Genomic DNA, 25,846 nt, shown 5'->3' on the forward strand with positions numbered 1-25,846 from the left:
AACAGATATAATTCTGCAAAAATTAAACAAACATCCTTTCAATTACACTGTTAAAAAAGCTGGGTTATCGTAACCCAATCTTGGGTCAAATATAGATAAATAAATTCAATAACATTTTTAAACCTAATAGTCCAACATTTTTAGAGTGTGTAGCTACTATGTAAAATATTATGTAATATAATACATTTGATTATATTTTAAATGATAAATAAATGAAGCGGCACGGTGGCTCAGTGGTTAGCACTGTTACCTTATAGCAAGAAGGCCACTGATTGGCCGTAGTGTATGAGTGTGTGTGTGAATATGGGTCTTTCCTAATACTGGATTGCAGCTGGAAGGGCATCCCCTGTGTAAAACGTGCCGGATAAGTTGGTGGTTCATTCAGCTGTGGCGACCCCTGATGAATAAAGAGTCTAAGCTGAATGAATGATTAAAAAAATGACCAAAAATTAAAGCCTAGTGATTTGAAAGACAGTAGCAAAGTGTAAAGATTAATAATGACAATAAATGAGCATCATGCAACTGTCTTTATTATGTCATTAAATGATTTTGGTAACACTTTAGTTTAAGTACCAATTCTCACTACTAATTAGTGGCTTGTTACCTGCCTATTATTACAATATTTACTGTTTATTAGTACTTATAAAGTTCATATTCTGCATGATCTTATTCTACATCCCAAATTCTTCCCAATATCTAAACCCAACTACTACCTTCATTCATTCACTCATTTATTTTTCTTCGGCTTAGTCCCTTATTTATCAGGAGTCACCACAGCGGAATGAACCGCCACTTATCCAGCAAGTGTTTTACACAGCAGAAGCCCTTCCAGCCACAATCCAGTACTGGTAAATATTTATACACTCTTGCATTCACACACACACTCATACACTACGGCCAATTTTGTTTAGCCTATTCACCTGTACCACATGTCTTTGGGCTGTGCAGGAAACCAGAGCACCTGAAGGAAACCCACACTAACATGGGGAGAACATACAAACTCCACACAGAATCGCAAACTACCCGGCCTAGGCTCAAACTAGCAACCTTCTTGCTGTGACACAACGGTGCTAATTACGGAGCTACCATGCCACCCCCAACTACTATTCCAATAACTATTAATAAGCCACAATTAGGAGTTTACTGAGCTAAAACTCATAGTTAATAAATGTACCTTAAACTGTGACCATGGTTTTTGTTTTAAATATGCCTGACAATACTTTTACTATATATATTCTGAATATTGGAAAGGCTATCTGAAATACACAAATCAAGCGAGACCTCAAAAACTCCAGGAAAATGGCACAGAAAGCATGTAAGACAGCCAAAATAATTGCGAATGCATGATCCATCAAAGGCACTGGTGGTTGTGCATTCAGTGTGGGCAGAGCATTGTACAAATACAAGATATGTGACGAAAATAGAACCAAAGAGGACAGAGATACAATGGATCATTTTATAATGGAGTGAATAGGCAATCATACATTGCCCACAAATGCAGTGCCCACAAATGACCCACTGTTCCATTATCACGCTAAGCACTCGCCCTCCATCTAGCATCTTTTTATATATATCTATATATCACAAATGCTGTATTTATGGCTTGTGCACATTAACTCACAGTGTCTTTTATTGATGTAAGCCAACACAGTATGCCATCTATGATCACTTATCTCTTTGTTTAACTAGATGCTCCACTGTTCTCCTGTTTAATTGTTGTTCTGTCACTAAATTTTCAAACACAAATTAATGCAGGTATAGGGGCTTTCTGTAGAACACAGAAACTCTTGTTATTAGCGACACCAGTGGCCATTAGGTGAACTGCAGCCAACAACTTATTGTGCTCACGGATAACCAGCCTGATCTAACGAGGAAACGTAGCTAATTTACGTTTTATCAGTTTAGTGGCTAATTCGTATGAATTTGTACAAGTTCAGTTGTATAAAAGTGGACGATTTTTAAAAGGAGACGTGGCACTAACCCAATCACTCATTGGGGGATGAGCAAATGCTACTATATTCAATTCACCTTTATTTGTATAGCGCTTTTACAATGAAGATTGTGTCAAAGCAGCTTCATATAAAAGGTTATAGTAAATTGGAACAGTGTAGTGTACTATATTGTATGAAAGAGATTGTACGATTTCATTCAAATTAGCCACTAAATCAAAAGTTTATCAAATCAAAGTTACGAATTGCCATGAGATATAGTGTTGGTATAACATACAAAAGACTGTTGGAAAGTTGGAAATATTGTGTAAAAAGTAAAGACATTTTTAGTGTCTCTGCTAATAAACATTTAGACGCTGTTGCTGAAAATTAATATAGATTATTATAGTTTGAATTATTCCCTTTTATACATGGCAAAATGACATTCGAGTACAGATCAGCTCTTTCAGCATTATCCTGAAGATTATATGCATTGTTTTCAGGTGTCAGATCTGAAAAACATGCAAATGCCACATACCTGTGAGTTTCTTGTCAAAAAAAAATCTGTGAACCCTTGAAAACATCAATCTACTGACTTTCATAGAAGTCATGAAAGGTTTTGATTTTTGAGTTATGTTACAAGCTGTTCACACTTGACACATAATACATAAAGCACTTACATATAGCCTGTTCAAAGTCTGAAAAATCTTTATAAATCTGTGAGAATAGAGAAGCAAATAATGAACATTCTCCTAATGTTCCCACAGCCTATGGTTCCCATTTGGTTCTCGTTTGGTTATTTTGTTGGGAACCAAATTGGATCATTTTGAAGGCCAAAAATTAATAACTGCTCTGAAAAAGGAATATATAATTGGAGCTAATTGCCAAAAAAAAATATCAACAGCCAATCAGAATCCACCTTTCTCAAATGGGAAACAAAGTACAACAAAAGTATAATAAACAAAATGTATTTCTTTAACAAATGTAAATGTAAAATATATAAGAAACTAATTAACGTTAAACTAATGTTCAGTGTTGGGTACATTACTTTAAAAAATAATTCGTAATAGTTACTAGTTACTTCTCACAGATAGTAGCTGAGTTACATCATTATAAAAGTAACTAATTATTATGGAAAGCAACTATTTTATTTAGTTTAACTACTTTTTAAAAGACAAATGCGTAAAAAAGACAACAAAAAATGTGGATGTCCTAATAATAATCATTCATTTTTCTTTGTGGCGACCCCTGATAAATAAGGGACTAAGCCAGAGGAACGAACTGCCAACTATTCCAGCATGTTTTACCAGCCTTAACTCACGAGAAAACGTAAGTATTTTACATTTTGTCAGTTTAGTGGCTAATTCGCACAAATTCATATCAGTTCAGTCGTACGAAATTGTACGATTTTAAAAAAGGAGGCGTGGCACCTAACCCCACCCCTAAACCGAACCGTCATTGGGGGATGAGCAAATCGTACTAAATTGTACGAATTAGATCATACGAATTCTTACGAATTAGCCACTAAATCAAAAAGTTACACATTGCCGTGAGATTGTGTTTGTTTAACCCAGCGGATGCCCTTCCAGCCACAACACAGTACTGAGAAACACCCGTACACACTTATTTACACACACTCTTAATACACTACGGCCAATTTAGTTAATCCAATTCACCACTAGTTCATGTCTTTGGACTTTGGGGGAAATCGAAGCACCCTCAAGAAACCCACGAAAGTAAGGGGAGAACATGCAAACCACTGAGCCACCGTCCTGCTGGATGTCCTAATATTAAACACTAAATTGAATAAACTGTTATTATAAAACATTGTACTTCATAAATCCATTTTTTGTGGGATAGTGTGAGAGACACCTATCAAATGCAATTCCAAGTGTGCCTCACACAGGTGAGTGGGCTTGATAAACCACCTATAGAAAACACACTCTTTCATTTCTCTGACACTTTTGGCTTATTTCACTGACTGGTACAGTACGGTACAGGTCACCTTTATCAGGCTTGCGTTTCCACTGCTAAAAGGGTACCAAGGGTACCAAACTGTAAGTTGTAGTCATGCGCGGATGGCGATTATATCCGCGGGCGCTGCAGATAATCCGCGGGTTGGGTAATAAAAAAATACATTATGATTAATTGCGGGTGGGTCGCGGGTGGATGAGTTTAATTATTGATTTTTACTTTGTACTTTTTAAAAACATTTGTTAAAGCAGAAATGGAGGCGAAACCGATCCGAGAGAAACCTAAAAAGAGAGAATTAAAAACTAAACAAAATGGGAGCGTTTTAGCAAAGGTTAACGAGGTTGAATCAAGTGCTGGGTATGTAATAGGCTATGCAATGGCTGTAAAGCGCTTTATATGAAAGCCACAAGACCGGTACCTCAAATATGAAACATCATGTGTGTGCTAAATCGAAAGGCCGGTCAAGTCAAAGTCTGACAAGCACTTTAAGTTCTTTCATTCGTCAGGACAGTAAAAAAAACCACTGGAAGTTACGTGGATGCATGTGTGGATGGACCTGTGCTGCCTTGATATATAGTACGCCCCTTCCATGTTGTCTCTGACAAGGGGTGCGCAGATTAGCTTACTGAATCTTCTGTTAATAACAAACGGTCCACGCTGACCTATCATCATCATGCTTAAAACAAAGAATTAGAATTATTAAAGTGACGATCGGGTGCTGATATATACATCACATAAAATTCTCTGTGTGGGCGGGTGGTGGGTGGATTAGTATCAAGCTGCGGATTCGGGTGACATTTTAGCTGATCTCTAGTAAATTGCTTTGAACAAAAGTGTCTGCTAAATGACTAAATGTAAATGTAATATTTTATTGTATATTATAAATTTTTATAGTGGAAAACATGCAACACAGGCTCATTGTGAATATGTACCCCCGTATACATTTCTGGAGAACACAAATTATGTAGCCAGAGCTACGAAGATATAGCAACGCTACAGGGCTTACCTCTGAGTGGACAGCTTTTTCGCTGTTACTAGTTTGCCCAGTGGCTCGCTGCGTACATCAGAGGACTTGGAGTTGACCGTGGTGACGGGGTTCGGGTCCGGTGTAGAACGATTCCATAAAGCAGGTAAAACAAAAACTAAAGGCAAAAAATAAAAAACAAATAAATAACAGGGTGAGCATGTGGTAAAATCTGAAAACATGGTTAAAACTTAGGTGGCCTTATTTCTTTTTTGGGTTGGGTTTAGCGAAGGGAGCTGGCGCTGGTCAATCGGTGCTTTTGAAAACACTGTCGGTTGGGTGTAGGAAGGGGGTGGGTAGGGTTATCGCTCGGTCAGTTAGTCAGAAAGTGAGTCAGTTGACAGCGGCCTCTGGTGGATTTATGCGATAATAGCATGCGTGAACGGCAGTCGCGAGAGAAATTTGAGATCTGAAATGTGTACACAGCAGCCTCTGGTAGATTCGCGAAAAGAAAAACTGCAAAAATATATATAAAAATCTCCTGGGACATATTTTGCGATCTCCAGAAATGTATACCGGGATACGTATCCATAATGAGCCTGGGTTGAAAACATCGTAGATGATTTAGAGTCTATAAGTCTGGAAGCTAATTTTTTCTATTCAGTTGAGCTGCTGCTGTGCATCACATTTTGGGTAACCATTGAGCATTTCTGTGTGGAGTTTGCATGTTCGCTGTGTGTTCCGGTTTTCCCCCACAGTGCAAAGACATGCATTACAGCCAAATTGAATCAACTATAATGTCCATAGTGTGTGAATGAGAGTGTATGGGTCTTTCCAAGTTCTGGGTTGCAGCTGGAAGGGTATCTGCTGCTTAAAACATATGCTGGAATAGCTGGCGGTTCATTCCGATGCTATTCATGTTACTGTCTGAATGCCAGTAATGGCGTGTAATATTGCGCTCATATAAACTATTATCGTCAACAATGTATTTTGTGACACCACGAAATAAACGGGCGTAAGCGGCACTCGTAAGAGAAATTTGAGATCTGAAAAAGCGTACACAGCAGCCTCTGGTAGATTCGCGAAAAGAAAAACTGCAACAACAAAAAAAACCTCCTGTGACATATTTTGCGATCTCCAGAAATGTATACCGGGGTACATATCCATAATGAACCTGGATTGAAAACATCATAAATGGTTTAGAGTCTAAAATAAGTCTGGAAGCTCATTTATTTCTATTCAGTTGAGCTGCTGCTGCGTATCACATTTTATGTAACACAATAAACACATTTTTAGGTGAATAATACAGAAATAATAATGCGCAGCCCCATATTGCTGCAGAGTAATGTGGTAAACAACCTGTAATGTTATTTTAACTGCCTCTTTGTGCTCCGGGACTTTTTGCGATTGTTTAATATTACATTAGTAATATTAAATTAGATATATGCTACACATTTGTCTGACAGAAAGCCACGATATCACCTCTCCCGTAAAAATACAGTAAACATCTTTAATATTTCAGTAGACACCAACAAAGAGACGCAGGCTGCAGACAGACGCTCTGCAGGAGCCACAGCTTAACTTCACTGACGCCTCACTAAAAATAATTCTCCCACAATGTGTTATGAGCCGCACTATTTACTGGAGAAGAACAAAAGTAAACGCCGTATTTAATTAAAGGACTCGTACTGATGCACACAAGAGCTGTCACTGAAAACCACCTCTAGTGTGCTCCTCTGAGGAGATGTGAGCAAATGCTGCCTCCTTTGAAACATCAAGCTGAGGCTGAGCGATGACAAAAATCTCATATACTGATAATGATCCTGATATAGTATCCATTCTGTACATTCAAACGAATAATAATTTCTACACATGGGAAGTACTATGGCAGCACGGTGGCTCAATGGTTTGCACTGTCACCTCACAGCAAGGTCACTGGTTCGAGTCCCGGCTGGGTCAGTTGGCATTTCTGTGTGGAGTTTGCATGTTCTCTTCGTGTTGGCGGGGGTTTAGTCCGAGTGCTCCGGTTTCCCCCACAGTCCAAAGACATGCAGTGCAGCTAAATTGAATAAACTAAATTGTCTATATGTGTGTGAATGAGTGTGTATGGATGTTTCGCAGTATTAGGTTGCAGCTGGAAGGGCATACACTGCTTAAAACATATGCTGGAATAGTTGGCAGTTCATTCTGCTGTGGTGACCTCTGAAATAGAGACTAAGCTGATGAAAAATAAATGAATGGGAAGGACTTTTTCTATTTTACCTTTTCAAGTAAATACTCAAAATTGTACTTGTTTGATTAAAAATGTAGAAATATTAAATTATTATTTATGAATTATAAAACAATTTTCAAAAACTAATGATTACAGGTCCAAGATAAAAATGTCAAATATCACTTAAGAAAATGCAAAATGTAAACGTTTTACTTTCGATGCCGATATTCATGTTGCTGAATGTTGGTGATGGCGTGTAATATTGCGCTTATATAAAGTATCGTAAACAATGTATTTTGTGATGCCACAAAATAGTAGAGCATAATATGAAACAATAAACTTTTAATTTTGTCTATACAATACACAATACTATATATGTATATGTGTGTATGTCCTGGTCCTCCAGATTAGGGGTTGAACGTTGGGCTAATGACCCACCGCGTAAAAATTAAATGTTACGAAAACACCAACATGGTGTGGCTAAATGTCAACTTCGATATAAACGGTCCTGGGAGTAAGTTTATATATATATATATATATATATATATATATATATATATATATATATATATATGAGCAATATCATATGAGTAGCAATGTGATATGGGGTGTATATCGGCACTGGTGGTAGGCATGCGTTAGAGCCAAAAATGCACTGCTACGAGTGTGATATCGCGTTTATACAACAGTTTAACAGCATAATTGTGTATATAACAAAGAAAATCAAACACAGAGTCTAAAAACACTTTGGTATGAGGAATTACTTTCTCTTGCCATTCATTCACATCAGAACAGCAGAAACCGTTGCTCATTCATCATCGTCACAGTTAGTATTTGAATGATTCTCTAGCGTAATCTCTAAAGTGATGACAAAATGGGTGATTTTGCTGACATTTTAAGATTATAAGGCTGAACGGCATGAAATGTCCAGTATTTCTCTGTTGCAATCAGGATAGCACAATAATTAACCCCAAGCCAAAATTAACCCAAGGCCAAAGCAGCGCAAATGCTACCATATCACTGTTGTGTTTGTGATAAGGAAAAACACTAAACACATGCGAGCATTTCTTCTTTCTTTTTACTGAACTAATTTGCATTAACAAAAACAAGAGACTCATTTAGTGCACTTAGTTATTGTGCAGCAGGCACACATCATAAGATATTTATATTAGGTTAGATTTAGGTTGTGATGTCAGGTGACCAAAATTCAGTCTTGTCCAGCCAGTGTCTAAGGATAACGTTATTTTGACGTCCAATAATGACGTGAAATGATGTTGATATTTGGTTGATTTTAGCTTGTGTTAGAAAGGCGAGCCAACTCTTAAACCAATGTCATATTGACAACAAATACTGACATTTATTCATCAGGTATGGCAACCAAAATCCGACATCATAGTGTAAACGTCCACACGTCAAGCTGTGACATCATTAGATGTTAATATTTGGTTGATTTTAGGTTGGACGCTGGACACTGACATCAGCCTGATGTTGGGTTTTGATGTCAACCTGATTTTCAAACAAAATGCAACGTCCCCACAACAGGGTACAATGTCAATCTGACGTCTTGTGTCTGCTGGGTGTTTAAGGCCATTTCGGTCATCATACACAGGGCGGATTTAACCAATAAGCAAGGTATATATAAATATATATATAAATATATATATATATATATATATATATATATATATATATATATATATATATATATATATATATATATATTAGTTTACAGCCCTACATCGACTCTATTCTTTGCTGAACATTCTCATACGCAACTCCGTTGAAAGTCCCTTCAACCCTGCATCACCCCCACCCCAGTTTATCCTCACCGCTGGCGTCTGACAGGCTTTCAGCTAGTAAATCAGTGGATTGATCTTGAGGGGCAGTGGAGTGTCCTGGGTTCTGCTAAAGATCCATTTTCATTTCACTGCATCTCCTCCAGCATCCATAAACATCACCATCTCCTGTTGACCCGTCCCACTCATTTACGTGCTCAGATCCTGCAGTCCGGGCTCCTGTAGGGCCATGCCAAACCTGATCAGAGAGCAAACAGCACTTTTTTTTTTTCCTTTAGTTTTTTTTTTTTTAATTAACAACTTAGCAGATAGTTCTTTTCATATATATGCTTCCAGGAAGCCCTGGGGCTTGTGGAGGCTGCAGTGACACAATCACACTTCTATTTACATGGGAACAAATTCAAGACTCCACAACCTGTTAAAAAAAGGCATGAATGTTAAAGGGGCTGTATGTATGAAATTTCATGCATTAATTACTTTTTATTGCCAGCATGTGAACAGCTTGATGTGAATCTTGATGCAAATTCCAGCAAGCATTTTTGTTTGTTTGTTTAAAAGACATCCAAATATAAACGTCTTGGCTAAAACAAGGTAAAATCTAAAAGACGTCTAACAAAAGTTCAAAAATAGATTGGTTATTAGACATGAATGAATGACTAAACATGTAAAGTCTATTATATTATTGGACTATTTTTAGCCATAGATTAGATTTAACTTTGTTTTAGTCAATGCATCTACACTCACCGGCCACTTTATTAGGTACAAATGTCCAACTGCTTGTTAACGCAAATTTCTAATCAGCCAATCACATGGCAGCAACTCAGTGCATTTAGGCATGTAGACATGGTCAAGACGATCTGCTGCAGTTCAAACCGAGCATCAGAATTAGGAAGAAAGGTGATTTAAGTGACTTTGAATGTGACATGGTTGTTGGTGCCAGACAGGCTGGTCTGAGTATTTCAGAAACTGCTGATCTACTGGGATTTTCACACACAACCATCTCTAGGGTTTACAGAGAATGGTCCGAAAAGGAGAAAATATCCAGTGAGCGGCAGTTCTGTAGGCAGAAATGCCTTGTGTTATGCCAGAGGTCAGAGGGGAATGGCCAGACTGAACAAATTGAATTTGCTCACCAAAGTTGGACAAAAGAAGGTTGGAAAAACATTGTGTGGTCTGATGACTCATTAGGATGGTAGGGTCAGAGTTTGGCATCAACAACATGAAAGCATGGATCCATCCTGCCTTGTATCAAGGGTTCAGGGTGGTGGTGGTGTAATGGTGTGGAGGATATTTTCTTGGCACACTTTGGGCCCATTAGTACCAATTGAGCATCGTGTCAACACCTCAGCCAACCTGAGTATTGTTGCTGACCATGTCCATCCCTTTATGACCACTGTGTACCCATCTTCTGATGGCTTCGCTGTACTCAAATGGCCTAAACAATCACCAGATCTCAATCCAATAGAGCACCTTTGGTATGTGTTGGAACGGGAGATTGGCATCAGGGATGTGCAGCCGACAAATCTGCAGCAACTGCGTGATTCTGTCGTGTCAATTTGGAGCAAAATCTCTAAGGAATACTTCCAGTATCTTGTTGAATCTATGCCATGAAGGATTAATGTAGTTCTGAAGGCAAAAGGGGGTCCAACCCGGTACTAGTAAGGTGTACCTAATAAAGTGGCTGGTGAGTTTATGTTTGGATGTCTATTAGATGTCTTTTGAATAAACTTATTTTACGTAACTATAAATCAAATCAAATTTATGGACTGTAAATCAAAAGCATTATGAAGAGAGATTAATATGATTCATAAGATTAATATAAATGCAAAGAATAAGGATTCATTAAAATAATATTGTTTCACATTGCTGGATCAACAAACAGTCTTAAAAACACTTCATAATCAAACTATTTAATTGACCCATATGTCAGCACGATGCTGGACAATTGCAAAGCTTGTAGAAACACATCCGTATTGCCATGATCAGATGCTTTTTTTTATAGTTAGTATTTTTAGTTGTAAAAGGAATAAAAGGAGGTATGCCAGTGGATTGATTGCATTATGAATCGCAAACAGCTTTGTATTACACATTTTAAAATGTAACGTAATGTTCAAATATGCAAATGACTCATTTATTTAAAGACAGCATGCATTCATTTGCATAACATTTCAGCACAATATCCGAACATGAATGAAGTCAGGTTCAAAATTGTTGTTTTATTTTTCTGACATACAGTCCAAAGGTTTTTTACGAAGGGGACTTTGGATATTTTATTTGATCACTCTTTATTTACTCCTTAATTTAGAATTTAAAAAAATATATATATATATGAAGTTCATATTTGAGTTCATATTTGGATGCTTTTTCCCATTAAAATAAAAGCACAACCAACAGGTGCATGAAAAAAAGTGTTCTGCCTGTATTGTCTCCTTAAATTGGAAGAAAATATATTACATCTTTTAGCTGTTTGACTGCATGTAAACTTCTTTTACTCATTAACTAAAAATTGGTATTATTTAAAACCATATATAATAGTCTACTATAATTAGAGAGCCGTCAGGACCACATGTGCTGAACTAAGTAAATTTCTACTATTTTTTCTTTTGTTATTTAAATCTACAGACGCAAATTGCTAAAGTGCAATAAAATGTGAAAGTTCACTTTTGGATGATTTTTTCCATTAGAATGTAGGCACGTGTTTCTGCCTGTATTGTCTCCTTAAATTAAAAAAGAAGTAAACATCTGGCATAAACACTTAAAGATTATCTTAATTTTCTTCTTACCCTATTTTGATGGAGTCTGTGTCCCAAAGCAGCACCTATACTGTAAAAGAAAACCTTTTCTTAATGCTTAAAACATACATTTTTAAAACATTTATCCATCTGTAATGTAACCTAAAAAATATTTATCTGGGAATTTATTACCAGAAAATACTAATAAATGATACATACACTCACCAGCCACTTTATTAGGTACACCTTACTAGTACCAGGTTGGACCCCCTTTTGCCTTCAGAACTGCCTTAATGCCTTGCATAGATTCAACAAGGTACTGGAAATATTCCTCCAAGATTTTGGTTCGTATTGACATGAGAGCATCTCGCAAATGCTGCAGATTTTTCAGCTGCACATCCATGATGTGAATCTCCCGTTCCACCAAGTCCCAAAGATGCTCTATTGGATTGAGATATGGTGACTGTGGAGGCCATTTGAGTACAGTGAACTCATTGTCATGTTTAAGAAACCAGTCTGAGATGATTCATGCTTTATGAAGTGGTGCGTTATTCTGCTGGAAGTAGCCATCAGAAGATGGGTACACTGTGGTCATAAAGGGATGGGCATGGTCAGCAACAATACTCAGGTAGGCTGTGGCATTGATACGATGCTCAATTGGTCTGGCACCAACAACCATGCCATGTTCAAAGTCACTTGACCATGTCTACATGCCTAAATGCACTGAGTTGCTGCCATGTAGTTGGCTGATTAGAAATCTTCGTTAACGAGCAGTTGGACAGGTGTACCTAATAAAGTGGCCGGTAAGTGTACCTCCTTAATACATTACTAACAGCAACGAGTAAAAAGCCATTATAAAGTAATGTAGATGAATGGCATGATATTGCAAAAGAGGTGTATGATAGGGAAGTACTGACCCTTTCCTTAAGACAACAATCATATCAAATTTCTTCATAGCTGTGGATGGAGTTTGAGAAGAAATGTAATGTTTTAATTTGTAAATGCTTATATTATTTATATGTATCTGGAATCCCCCACACAACATTTTTGATCCCTATTTGGTGAGATGAAACGCTTAACAGCACCTTGTATGGCAGCATCTGATCAAATATAAATACTTATGAATGTAAATAAGATTGTATCTGGTGACCTTGGTGCCTATATTGTATGTCCTTTTGTTTTTATGTTGTTCTTTGTTCTGTTTTGAACTTATCCTTTCCAAAAATATCATCTTCAAGCTGTATGTAAACTATGTTGTAGAACAAAATGTATCCACAGACTTTCTTTTACTGGTAAATTAAAACTGGGATTACTTAAAACCATAAGAAATCTCCCTAGGGAACTCATGGTGAATTAGCCTCCTGGTTCACCTAGAATTTGATGTGAATGAACAACTCTAATAAGTAGAACTCAGTTATTATCCCATAAATAGAGAGCCGTCAGGACCATAGGTGTAAGTAAATTTCTACCATTTTTTCAAACCCCAAAATAGCTGAATAATGGTATTTAATGGTAAGAGCGTGTTAAAAGTAACTTTATGAAGTACACAGCCAGAGTGAGCCGGTGGCCGAGGGATGCAGGGGCTGAGAAAGGAGCCTGCTGCTTGTTCATGCAGCTCTGCTCTAAATAAAATGAACAAAGTGCAAGTTTGGAAAGCATTAGTGCTGACATTTTGATGATTGCTTTCTGTGTTCAATGAAAGAAACAGTCCGGTGTATTTTGAGCAACCTGAAGGGCGGGGGGAAATTCATAGGAATATTTACTGTGTATGAATGCACTAAGAGTGGCTCAATGGTTAGCACTGTTACTTCACAGCAAGAACGTCGCTGGTTCAAGTCCCAGCTGAATCAGTTGGTATTTCTGTGTGGAGTTTGCAAATTCTCCCCGTGTTGGTGTGGGTTTCCTCCGGGTGCTCCGGTTCCCCCACAGACCAAACACATGCGCTAGGTGAACTGGATGTACTAAGGTGGCCATAGTGAATGAGTGCATGTGTAAATGCGAGTGTGTATGAGTGCTTCCCAATACTGGGTTGCGACTGGAAGGGCATCCACTGTGTAAAACATGTGCTGGAATAGTTGGTGGTTCATTCCGCTGTGGCGACAACTGATAAATAAGGAAATAAGCCGAAGGAAAATGAATGAATGCACTAGTACTGTGTACTGCTATACACAGTACCTCTAAGCAGTGTTGGGGTAATGATACTACTTTTCTAAGTAACAGGTAAAGTAACACATTACTTAAAAAAATAAAGTAATAATATTTGAGCTACTTTAAGTTGAATTAATTAGCTTTAAAAAAACTAAATTAAATGCTGAATAAAAATTATTGTAGGCACATTTAATCACTCACTCAGTGACAGAATGCACACCATGGGGGAACAGACAGAAATGAAGATGGCAGGCCAGAGCCTTAGATTTCTGTGATGTAAGTATTCTCATTATTTTGAACTCATTAAAGAAAAGCAAAAAGGGACTGTCTCAATGGACAGTGATTTTACTTGGTAAATTGTTGGGAAATGACCAGCTTGACCAGTCTGGACATAGCTGGACATAGCTGGTTTTAGCTGGCCCTCTCCAAACCTGACCAGCTAAGACCAGGCTGAAAATGGCCAAAACCCCTCTAAAACCAGACTGGTCGATCAGCTAAAACCAGCCAACCATCTTAGGCCTTCTAGTAACAACCCAAAATATAACACTTGGCATTATAAATTAAACCGATCTAGCAGATTAAATTAATGCTCTACTGATTTATACAGTCAACAGAATATGCTAAAGAGACCATCAAAACAAACCTTTTTCTTTTTTAAAGTTGCATTCAAAATCCACTTGGCGGAGAAATCCCATCATTAATCCAATCTAACAGTCTAAATTAATGCTCTACTAATCATTTATAGAGTCAAAATATGTTAAAGGCACCATCATTTTTCTTGTAATTTATTTACATTTTATTTATGGAAGTCGCATACAAAATCCACTTTGTCGAGAAAGCCCATCATTAATCCAATCTAGTGGTCTAAATTATTACTCTACTAGTTAAAAGTGTCAACAGAATATGTTAAAGAGACCATCAAAACAAACCTTTTTTTTGTCGTTTTGAGGGAAGTCGCATTCAAAATCCACTTGGTTGAAAAAGCCTATCAATATTCCAATCTAGCAGTGTAAAATTATGCTCTACTAATGATTTTAACACTCAAAGTATGTTAAAGGCACCACACACATACAGTTGAAGTCAGAATTATTCACCCGTCTGTTTATTTTTTTCCCCAATTTTTGTTTAACGAAGAGAAGATTTTCTAAACATAATAGTTTTAATAACTCATTTCTAATAACTGATTTATTTTATCTTTGTCATGATGACAGTAAATAATATTTGACTAGATATTTTTCAAGACACTTCTATACAGCTTAAATTGATATTTAAAGGCTTAATTAGGTTAAGTAGGCAGGTTAGGGTAATTAGGCAAGTTATTGTATAACGATGGTTTGTTCTGTAGGCAGTCAGAAAAAATATAGCTTAAAGGGGCTGATAATATTGACCTTAAAATGTTTTTTAAAAAATTAAAAACTGTTTTTATTCTAGCCGAAATAAATAAGACTTTCTCCAGAAGAAAAAATATTATCAGACATACTTTGAAAATTTCCTTCCTCTGTTAAACATCATTTAGGAAATATTTAAAAAAGGAAAAGAAAATTCAAAGGTGGGCTAATAATTCTGACTTCAACTGTATGTGTGTGTATATATATATATATATATATTAATAAAACGATATACACTATATACAGCGTATATATATATATATATATATATATATATATATATATATATATATATATATATATATATGTATTTAGCATATATCTTTTTTTGTAATTTATTTACTTTTATTTTTTTTATGGAAGTTGCAAAATCCACTTGGTGAGAAAGCCCATCTTTAATCTAATCTAGCAGTCTAAATCCACTAGGCTAAATTAATGCTCTACTAATAATTTATACACTCAAAGTATGTTAAAGGCACCATCATTTATTTATTTTTTGATGGAAGTCGCATTCAAAATCCATTTGGTTAAGAAAGCCCAGCATTAATCCAATCTAGGGGTTTAAATTAAAGCTCTATTAATAATTTATACACTCAAAGTATGTTAAAGACACCATCATTTTTTTTTTTTTTTTTATTTACATTTTTTTATGGAAGTCCATCGTTCATCTAATCCAACAGTCTAAGTTAGTATTCTATTAAAAACTTAAACTCAAAGTATGTTAAAGGGACCATCAGTTTTAATTAAGTCGCATTCAAAGTCCATTTTGCTGAGATATCCCATCATTAATCCAATCTAACAGCCTAAATTAATATTCTACTACTAATTAATACAGTCAACAGAATATGTCTAAGGGACCATCAAAACACACTTATTTTATTTTTTTTTTTGAGGAAAATCGCATTCAAAATGCACTTTGCTGAGAAATCCCATCATTAATCCAATCTAGCAGACTAAATTAATTATCTACTAATAATTTACACACTGAAAGTATGTTAAAGGCACCATCAATTTATTTTATTTGACGGAGGGCGCATTCAAAATCCACCTTGCTGAGGAAGCCTATATCATTAATCCAATCTAGCAGTAATGCTCTACTAATTTATACAGTTGACTAAATATGTTAAAGGCACCAACAAAGCAAACTTTTTTTTGAGTTGTATTGAAAATCCACTTGTCTGAGAAAGCCCTCCATGACACTTCTGGTTGCACCCGCAAGATTAAACCAGACTGAAGTGACTACAAACTGCGACGGAGCACCGGGACGAAATGGCAGGGCCGCGAGTGATAGCAGGCCCCGTTTGACTGGCAGAATCCGCGGTTATGAGGCTGACGATGCGCAGGGAACGCAGCTGGAGGAAAAGAGACACACACGCGGGCGATAGGATCATTGAAACGAGCGCGCGAGGGCATGGGAGAGAGAGATAAGCTGCAAAAAAAAAGAAAAAGAAGAAAAAAAAAGAAGAGAAGAGCAGCTCTCATCTCTCTGCTGCTGGCGTATAGGATGCACTTCAGTGTAATCGTCACTGAAGGGTTACTATTTCAGCAGCGTAGAACCGCAATGGCTGCTTTCACTGTGCCAATACAGCAAATGAAATAACACTTTACTAAGAGGGACACGGAGCTGGATTGCAAGAGGGAGGAAAGGAAGAGAGAAGTGCTGATGGGACGGTGATGAAGTCTGGATTTAGGATAATTACTCTGCTGAGCTCTTCCTCTCTCTCTCTCTTTCTCCTCTGCTCTCATTATTTGGAGAAGCTCAGCTGATGACAGTATCTGAGCTGCCTGTCGCTTATTAAAAAATGAAAATTGCTTCAGATGAGTTTATTAAACTCATCTCTTGCTCTCTCTCTCTTCCATCTGCCTCCCTCACTCTTTCAGCATGTCGAGATGAAAGAAGACTCATCTTTTTTTGTAGAAAAGATGCAAGAATCGAGTGGGGGAAAATAGAAATAAATTGTAGCATGACAATTAGGAGCTCTTGGCCTTGAATTGACAATCAGTGCTGCACCAAATGTTTTAAACTATATATATATATATATATATATATATATATATATATATATATATATATATATATATATATATATATATATATATATTTGGTTTGTTCTCCATTTGGCATGTTATACTATTAAGTCGAGAGCTTACGGTGTAATTAATGAAAGTTCCGTTAAGTGCGGCCCCGACCATTAGTTCAGAGAGAGAGAGTTGACTTTAATGAGGGTCTTTTATCATACTGGAGGACAGAAAGTACATTGAAGAAGTACAAATGGTGCACTTTCATTATAGGTTAAGTGTTACAACCGTTGACATGCTCCTTTGGTATCTCTGATAGCCTTAATTCAATTTTTATTCAACTATAAACAATATTTACTCAGGAGATCTTTTGTGATTTCAGGGCAAGCTATATCATTGCTTTGGGAAGGAGACGCACAATTCAAGACGCAAGTGCAAATTGGGAAATATTTCAAAAAATAAAATCAATGCTTTGTTTTTAGCACACACTCTCAAAAATAAAGGTACACTGAAAAGAAAAGTTTCAAAGATGATTCCTTGGATTTACTAAATGTTTCTGTGTTAAGTGGTTGTAAACAGTTTATATGGGCTTAATTTAAACAAACAAATTAAGTTGAACATTACTAAAGTTGTTAAGTAACATTGTTTAGTGAGTTTTGTTTCGTGAACATTACTTAAAATTGTTTGTTTAAATTCAACACGTATAAATTGTTTGCAACAGTTTTGCAGACATCATTTTTTCAGTGTATGAGCTGTCGATGGAGCTGTCTCTTTTCAAAAGGTACACATTTATACTTAAAGCGTCCATCTTGACTCCTCATAAAAAGTACAAAATGTATATTTTTGACTAAAAAGCCTGGGTTCCACACTGTCCCAACACAAATTAAGTTAACTTAATCCTTTTTAACAATTTAAGTGGAATCAATCAAGTTGTCCCCAAAAAAAACCCTCAAGAATTGTGTTGTTTCAACTCATTTGAAATATGTAGTTTGAACAAGCAGCAAACGTCATTTTTTGAGTGTAAAAATAATTGCTGGGTTCCACACAATCGATTTTTGTTAGGACAACATGAAGGAATTAAGTTAACGTATTAGTTTTTACAAATTTAAGTGGATTGAACATAAAACAATTAGGTTTTCCCCACAAAAAAACCTCAAGAATTATGTTGTTTCTTTTAAAGATTTTGTTGCCTTTATTTGACAGAGAGGGGGGTAGGATCGGGAAAGGTCCATCAGCCGGGATTCAAATTCGGGACACCTGGAGCACTGCTGCACCACATGTCGGTACACTAACCACTGGGCTATCATGCCGACAGAATTATGGGTAATACTTAATAAAGGATTTATAGTGTGTAGTTATTATAAAGTATTAGCAAATAGTGAATTCATTATTTGTTAATATTAACTCTACATAGACGTTAATAAGCAGTTTATATCTGAAGCTACAAATGCTGTATTAGTGACTTGTAAGCACATTTACAATGTGCTCAATGATTGTGCTTTCATACTTTGTAACTTAATAATTGTTCAATAATAAATTATTGCATTATTTACAAACATTTACATTTGTATTTAAGAGTAGTTGGTGGCTTTTATGATCATTCAGAATGAGTTAGTAAATTATTATTAAACTATTGAAATCGACATTTATATATTTGATTATTCAGAGTAATACTTGAAATGCTTTATTAAGTCAACTTCATCCAGTTTTGCCACATAATCTAAAGTAAGGACTATTTATGCCTTATAAATGACAATTAAATGAAAAATAAATCTTTGCAAACTTATCTAAAAACTAAAATGACTAAAGTTTAAACATTGCTGAATAACAGGAGTGTCAAAATATAACATAAAACTGAATAAACAACACCAATATAATAATTTAACAATATATAATGATACATTTCAATGTTATTTAGCGATGTTTAAACCGCACATTACTTTTTACTTAAGATTGCAAAGATTTATTTATCATTTATGTATCTTCAAATGAATAGAAATGATTAAAGTCTTTTAATGTCTTTTTTAGAATTGAACTGAGCCTTTAATTGTCATTTATTAAGGGTTTACAAAGCATAAACTGTCCTCACTTTAGATTAGGTCACAAAACTGGATGAAGTTGAGTTAATAAAGCATTTATTAACATACAAATTAACTATGAGTGTATGCCTGAATAATAAGAATTATAAATGTTCATTTGAATAGTTTATTAATCATTTATTTACGCATTCTGAATGATCTTTAAAAACATCCAACTATTCTGAAATAACTGGTTTGTAAATAATGCAATACTTAAATTTAGTAATGAAAAAATATTCATTAACAAAGTATGAAAATACAATAAGTAAGCACATTATACACGTGCTTATGAGTCAAGAATAGAGCATTTGTAACTATTTATAAATTGCTTACTACACTGAAAAAAGTGTTGCATGCAAAACTGTTGCAAACAATTTATTTGTGTTGAATTTAAACAAACAAATTAAATTTAATAATGTTCAACTTAATTTGTTTGTTTAAATTCAGCCCAATTAAATTGTTTACAACCACTTAACCTAACAAAAATTGAGTAAATCCAAGGAATCATCTTTGAATAATTTTTTTCAATGAAACATCTAATGTAAAGTTAATGCTTAACAGATAGTGAATTCACTATTTGCTAATGCTTAATAAATGATTCATAGTGTGTAGTTATTATAGTTGTTACCAAATTGGTTTGTTTCTACACAACAAGTTGACTCAACTAAAAATTAAGGCAATAAACTTCAGGACATTTTTGAGTTCACTAAAATCGAGCAAAGTGCAGTAATTGGCTTGAAAGTTGAATCAACTCAAAAATGTCCTAAAGTTTGTTGCCTTAAAATGTTTTAGTTGAGTCAACTCTTTTTTTTTATAGTGTACTCACTTTAAATCCGTAAGTAGTATGATCAAGCAGCAAACGCCACTTTTTGAGTGTATTCCTTTAGGTAAAACGGTGTTCACCCCTGTGACAGCTGCTGCACCTTTATTTCTGAGAGTGTAAAATTACAGTTCACTTATCCATGAAAGATGCATTTTTGAAGGTGTTCGAACAGCTCTGACTTCTAGATAAATCGAATGTAAAATACAGAAGACTTCACCGAGGCAGTCTCATGCATGCATTTCAATTCAATTCGTTTCAGTTCAATTCAATTTACTTCTTTGTCATTGTTCATCGGTCACCAGACAGAACTTTGTTGTATAATGTTGTACAACTAAACCGAATTCAACTGAAAGGCATACAGCAGACACTATAAAAACACCCACAAATGAACAGTCTTCCATATTTTGTGATTCATGTTTTGCCTTTTCATTTATACATTTTATTTATTACACTCTGGAAGCTTGATATTTCCTCCATTTGATGTTGAAAAGTTGGAAAAAGAAGTATATAGACATTTTTAATAGTTTGAAATAATAGTCTGGGTTGGTGTTTTTAAACTAAGGTATAAAAGTAATCATCTTTTTTGGTTACGTTACAGAATTAATTCTACATATGTCATTTTTTTACACATTATACTGTTTCTAAAATATCAATAAGTCACTTTGTTAAACTACACGATTGAACTTTCAACATCAGAAGTCAACAGAGCAGAAATCAAGGTCCCATAATGCAATTAATACCCATAAATAAAGAGAAAACACCCGTGAATCACACAGAAATGAAAAGTGTTAACTAACAAACACTTCTTTACCGTCTGACTTGAAATATTGTGTGAAGCAGCATTTGTAAGCCTACACTGTTATCAACATCAGCACAAAATCGATGACAATTTGATTCCCCACTGGTAAGCTGATAGCGTGTCTTCGGTGCAGCGCTGGTTTGCTTGATGTGAATAAATCAGATGGTGTGTGTGTCAGGAAGCTGTTGCTGTTGTTGTTTGCGGCGTCTGCATCAGGTAATAGCGAGGCTGTGATGTGGCGGAAAAGCAGTGGCTGGGTGGCGTTTCCACAGCAACTCTGACATCCTCTCATAATTTGCTCTTTGGCGGTGAACCTGGAGGTGAAAAACAGGTCTAATAGAAAGCACACACACACTCACACACACACACATATACATACAGTAATAGACATTTGCATGAATACTAGTGTCTGGAGTTCAGAGAGATCTCAATACCGTCGTGTCATAACTGTGAATACTGCAAATCGCAGTATCCGCTAACATGTTTAATAAGCTAGTCAGATTTTGCTATATGGAATGCAAAAACGAGTCTGTGCTGCTTTTTAATTAATTTCAAAACATAAACACTGCATGCATTAGAAATGCTAATGTAGTCGGTGTTAGTTTTGCCGCACATATAAAGCATCTCATATGAATAACTTTAAATTGCAGTAGCTTGTACGAGGTGTTCCAGAACACAAGAGAAACAAACGTCACCATACTGCCAATTACCCGCGCTCTCGCTGAGGGGAGCACACAACGCTTTACATTCAATAACTTTAGATTGCTGAAATGCACATTGATTACTCTTAAACACTGGATGGACTTTTTGTTTATGAAGCATACGTAATAAAGGCTACACTGTCAAAGATATCTGTTAATTAACAGTTTCCATATTTTAAGTGTTTTCTGTTTATTCACGGTTGTGAATTGCATTATGGGAGTATGGGAGAATCTCTGCTCTGTTGACTTTAGATGTTAAAAATTCAACTCTCAGTTTAGCAAAGTGACTTTTATTGACATTTTAGTAGTTTGAGATAATATCATGTATAAAAAAATAATATAGAGAGAATTACACTCGGCGGCCACTTTATTAGGTACACCTTACTAGTAACTTTACTAGACCCCCTTTTGCCTTCGGAACTGCCTTAATCCTCAGTGGCATAGATTCAACAAGATACTGGAAATATTCCTCAGAGATTTTGTGCCATATGGACATGATAGCATCACACAGTTGCTGCAGAGTTGTCGGCTGCACATTCATGTTGCAAGGTGCTCTATTGGATTGATCTCTGGTGACTGTGGAGGCCATTTGAGTACAGTGAACTCATTGTCATGTTCAAGAAACCAGTCTGAGATGATTTACACTTTACGACGTGGCACGTTATCCTGCTGGAAGTAGCCATCAGACGATGGGTGCTCTGTGGTTATAAAGGGATGGACATGGTCAGCAACAATACTCAGGTTAGGCTGTGGCGTTGACATGATGCTCAATTTTCTATCAGCTGGAACCAGTCTGGCCATTCTCCTCTGACCTCTGGCATCAACAAGGCATTTGTGCCTACAGAACTGCCGCTCACTGGATATTTTCTCCTTTTTGGACCATAAACTCTAGAGATGGTTGTGCGTGAAAATCCCAGTAGATCAGCAGTTTCTGAAATACTCAGACCAGCCCACCTGCACCAACAACCATGTCACGTTCAAAGTTCCTAATTCTGATGCTCAGTTTGAACTGCAGCAGATCGTCTTGACCATGTCGACATGTCTACATGCATTGAGTTGCTGCCATGTAATTTTTTACATGTGGGAAATTTGCGTTAACCAGCAGTTAGACAGGTGTACCTAATAAAGTGCCCGGTGAGTGTAAGTCTGTAAACTAGCAGAAAATGTACTGGCAGCTAACTATTAGGTTTTTGTACCATTAATATACAACACAAACCCAGACAATGCATCATTTCAAACTATTAAAAATGTCAATAAAAGTCCATTTGTTCAAACTTTTCAATATCAAACCCTTTAGAAGGAAAAATCAAGGTCCCATAATGCAATTCAAAAGCATAAATAACTCAAATAAAACAGAAACAGAAAACTGTCAATTTACAGATGTTTTTTACAGAGTGATTAAGAAATTAAATCATTATAAATGTCTGATAACTTAAGTACACTGTTAAAGCAACATCAGAATTTCACAGTAAAAATAATGTCACTTTAAAAGCCCTTTAAGCATAAATGTGTGTATAAATCCCTTGTATTCCTCACATTGTGGGGACTAAATTTCGACTATAGCAATACTAATAAATTGTAGACATTATGGGGACATTTCTTCTGGTCCCCATGACAAAAAAGGCTCATTATTGACACAGAATGAAGTATTTTGAAAATGTAAAAGTGCACATTGTTTCCTGTGAGGGTTGGATTTAGAGGTAGAATATACAGTTTGTACAGTATAAAAATCATTACGTCTATGAGAAGTGTGCATAAAGATAGCTGAACTAAAGTGTGTGTGTGTATCTTATATTCCTCACAAATTTCACCACAGATATAACAATATCAGTCAATTTTAGACCTTAAAGGGATATTTTTTTTTTGGTCACTATGAGGGAAAAGGCTCATTATTCACACTAAATGAAGTATTTTGAAAACGTAAAACTGCAGATTGTTTCCTGTGAGGGTAGGATTTAAGGGTAGGGGGTAGAAAGAATACACAGTTTGTACAGAATAAAAATCATTACACCTATGAGAAGTGCCCATAAATATAGCTGTATACAGTAAGAGTGTCTGTGTGTGTGTGTGTGTGTGTGTGTGCGTGTGTGTGTGTGTGTGTGTGTATTTACGACAGACCTTGAGGGAAGTATGCAGGTAAAAGATTTTCGTAGAGCTGTTTATCGGACTTCAGAAACACACAGAAGATGACCCGGTCCAGCTGACAGCACATAAAAACAACAGAAATACAGACGAGAGATAAAAAATGAATGACCACAGAGAATCCTCAACTTTTGAGCTGTGATTTTGCTACTGCTCAACAAAACAGACTGAACTACACAAACACAAACAAACCATAATAATAATAATGATATCACAAAACTGATCCAAATCAAATGTGGTGACAAAACTAAAATCTGTTTTGTGACTTGAAAATAAGTATTAACAGGGGTTCATTTGTTAATATTAGATATCATGAACTTACAATTATAAAATACACAGCATTTATTAATTTAAAGAGTAGTTTCAACATTCACTATTCATTCATTTTTCTTTGGCTTAGTCCCTTTATTCATCAGGGGTCGCTTTTCCAGCATATGTTTTACCCAGCAGATGCCCTTCCAACTGCAACCCAGCACTGGGAAATATCCATACACACTCATTCACACATATACACTACGGACAATTTAGCTTATTCAATTCACCTGTACCGCATGTCTTTGGACTGTGGGGCAAACCGGAGCACCCAGGAGGAAACCCACGCCAACACAGGGAGAACATGCAAACTCCACACAGAAATGTCAACTGACCCAACTGGGGCTTGAACCAGCGACCTTTTTGCTTGGACAGTGCTAACCACTGAGCCACTGTGCCGCCATATTAATATATTATTATTTTATATTGTTTAATTGTGTCACGATCACCAGCGATCTAGGCTTTGCAGATCACTGGAAAACATTTAAATCAGCCACTGATATGAACTACAAATTCCATCATGCACCTCACACACACCAGTTCCAGTTCTCTCCCTGATTGCGCACACACAGCTGAAAGCTCATCATAGACTGATTAATAGGACTTCAAAGACACCTTATTTATAAAACAAGCGTTATCCTTGTCTAATCTTGCCGTGCCTTTTGACCCTTTGTCTTGTTTTATTGTTCTCGTTGTTTTCACCACTTGTCCTGACCATTCGCCTGTTTTTGCCATGCCATTGGCTACGCTTCTGGATTACCCTTATGACACTGTTTGTAACCGTTTGACCGTTGCCTGCCTGACTACTCTTGTTTAATAACCAGCATGTGGATCCTCAACTCCGCTGTCCAGCGTCCTACTGTTACAAATTGTAGGTATTTAATTTAATCTATGACAGTGTTTCTGAACATATGGTTGAACGACAATATTCAGACGTTACTTTTATTTATTTATTTCATTATTTTTTGAGGATTTTTCACCTTTATTGTATAGAAAACGTAAGAGTATTGACAGGAAAGCATGGGGAGCAATAAGAGGGGAAGAATCGGCATAAGACCACGAGGCGGGAATCGAATTCAGGTCGCCGTGAGCACCAGAGTGCATGTCATCGCACTAAACACTACATAAAAAAATGTACATTAAAAATAAGCATCAAATGGCAAAATAATTTCATTTGTTGTTATTGAAATAATGCCAAATGCTTTTTTTTTTTCAATATTTGAAATAATTTCTCTTAAAATAATCTTACTTAAACTATTAATACAAACTTCATCAATATCTTAATGTACTACATCCTCTGAAGAAGTAGCAAAAAAAGAAATAAAATATCACTACATTTGTAAAATAAGCAAACCAAAAAAAAGTATCAAATCAAATCTTCAAGTGTATTCATATCAAAGCTTTCCTACAGAGATATTCTTTTATCCAGCATGAACTGAACTTCAGATCATTCCAAAGAGCAGCTTATTTCTCCTCCAAGCCAGTGATTTTTAACTTGTACCCTCTCGGTCTTAACTAAAGAGAGTGTCTGCGTGAAAAAGAGAGCTCTTGGGTGCAATGGCTAAACATATTCTTCAGTCTGAGTGTTTCTATCCGGAGCGGCGCAGCGCCAGTGACCCAACTGTCCTTGACTGAACACCAGTCCCAAATGCTGCATGGCAAAGCAACAACATAAAGAGAAAACATGGAGATCCGTGCCAGCATCCGAAAACCAGCGTCTCCATGACAACAGTGGTGAGGGCAGGTGGGCTGCTCTGCTTCTAATCATGTTCCTGTAACACATCACTGCATCCAGCAGCATCTCTCTCTCTCTCTCTCTCTCTCTCTCTC

General features: G+C 36.2%; 1 protein-coding gene across 1 annotated transcript in view; it reads right to left on the bottom strand.

Annotated features, from left to right (window-relative positions):
- Positions 1 to 19,582: 19,582 nt before the first annotated feature.
- macrod1 (mono-ADP ribosylhydrolase 1) overlaps positions 19,583 to 25,846 on the bottom strand; it is a 172,624-nt gene continuing 166,360 nt past the window's right edge. Inside the window, exons 9-10 of the mRNA XM_056471766.1 lie at positions 23,681 to 23,762; positions 19,583 to 21,175 (exon numbers count right to left, since the gene is read on the bottom strand). Of these exons, the coding sequence (XP_056327741.1) occupies positions 21,150 to 21,175; positions 23,681 to 23,762 (108 nt within the window). The 3' untranslated portion in view covers positions 19,583 to 21,149. The remainder of the gene's footprint in view (positions 21,176 to 23,680; positions 23,763 to 25,846) is intronic.

Source organism: Danio aesculapii, chromosome 14 (genome assembly GCF_903798145.1).
Source record: "Danio aesculapii chromosome 14, fDanAes4.1, whole genome shotgun sequence".
Lineage (NCBI taxonomy): Eukaryota > Metazoa > Chordata > Actinopteri > Cypriniformes > Danionidae > Danio > Danio aesculapii.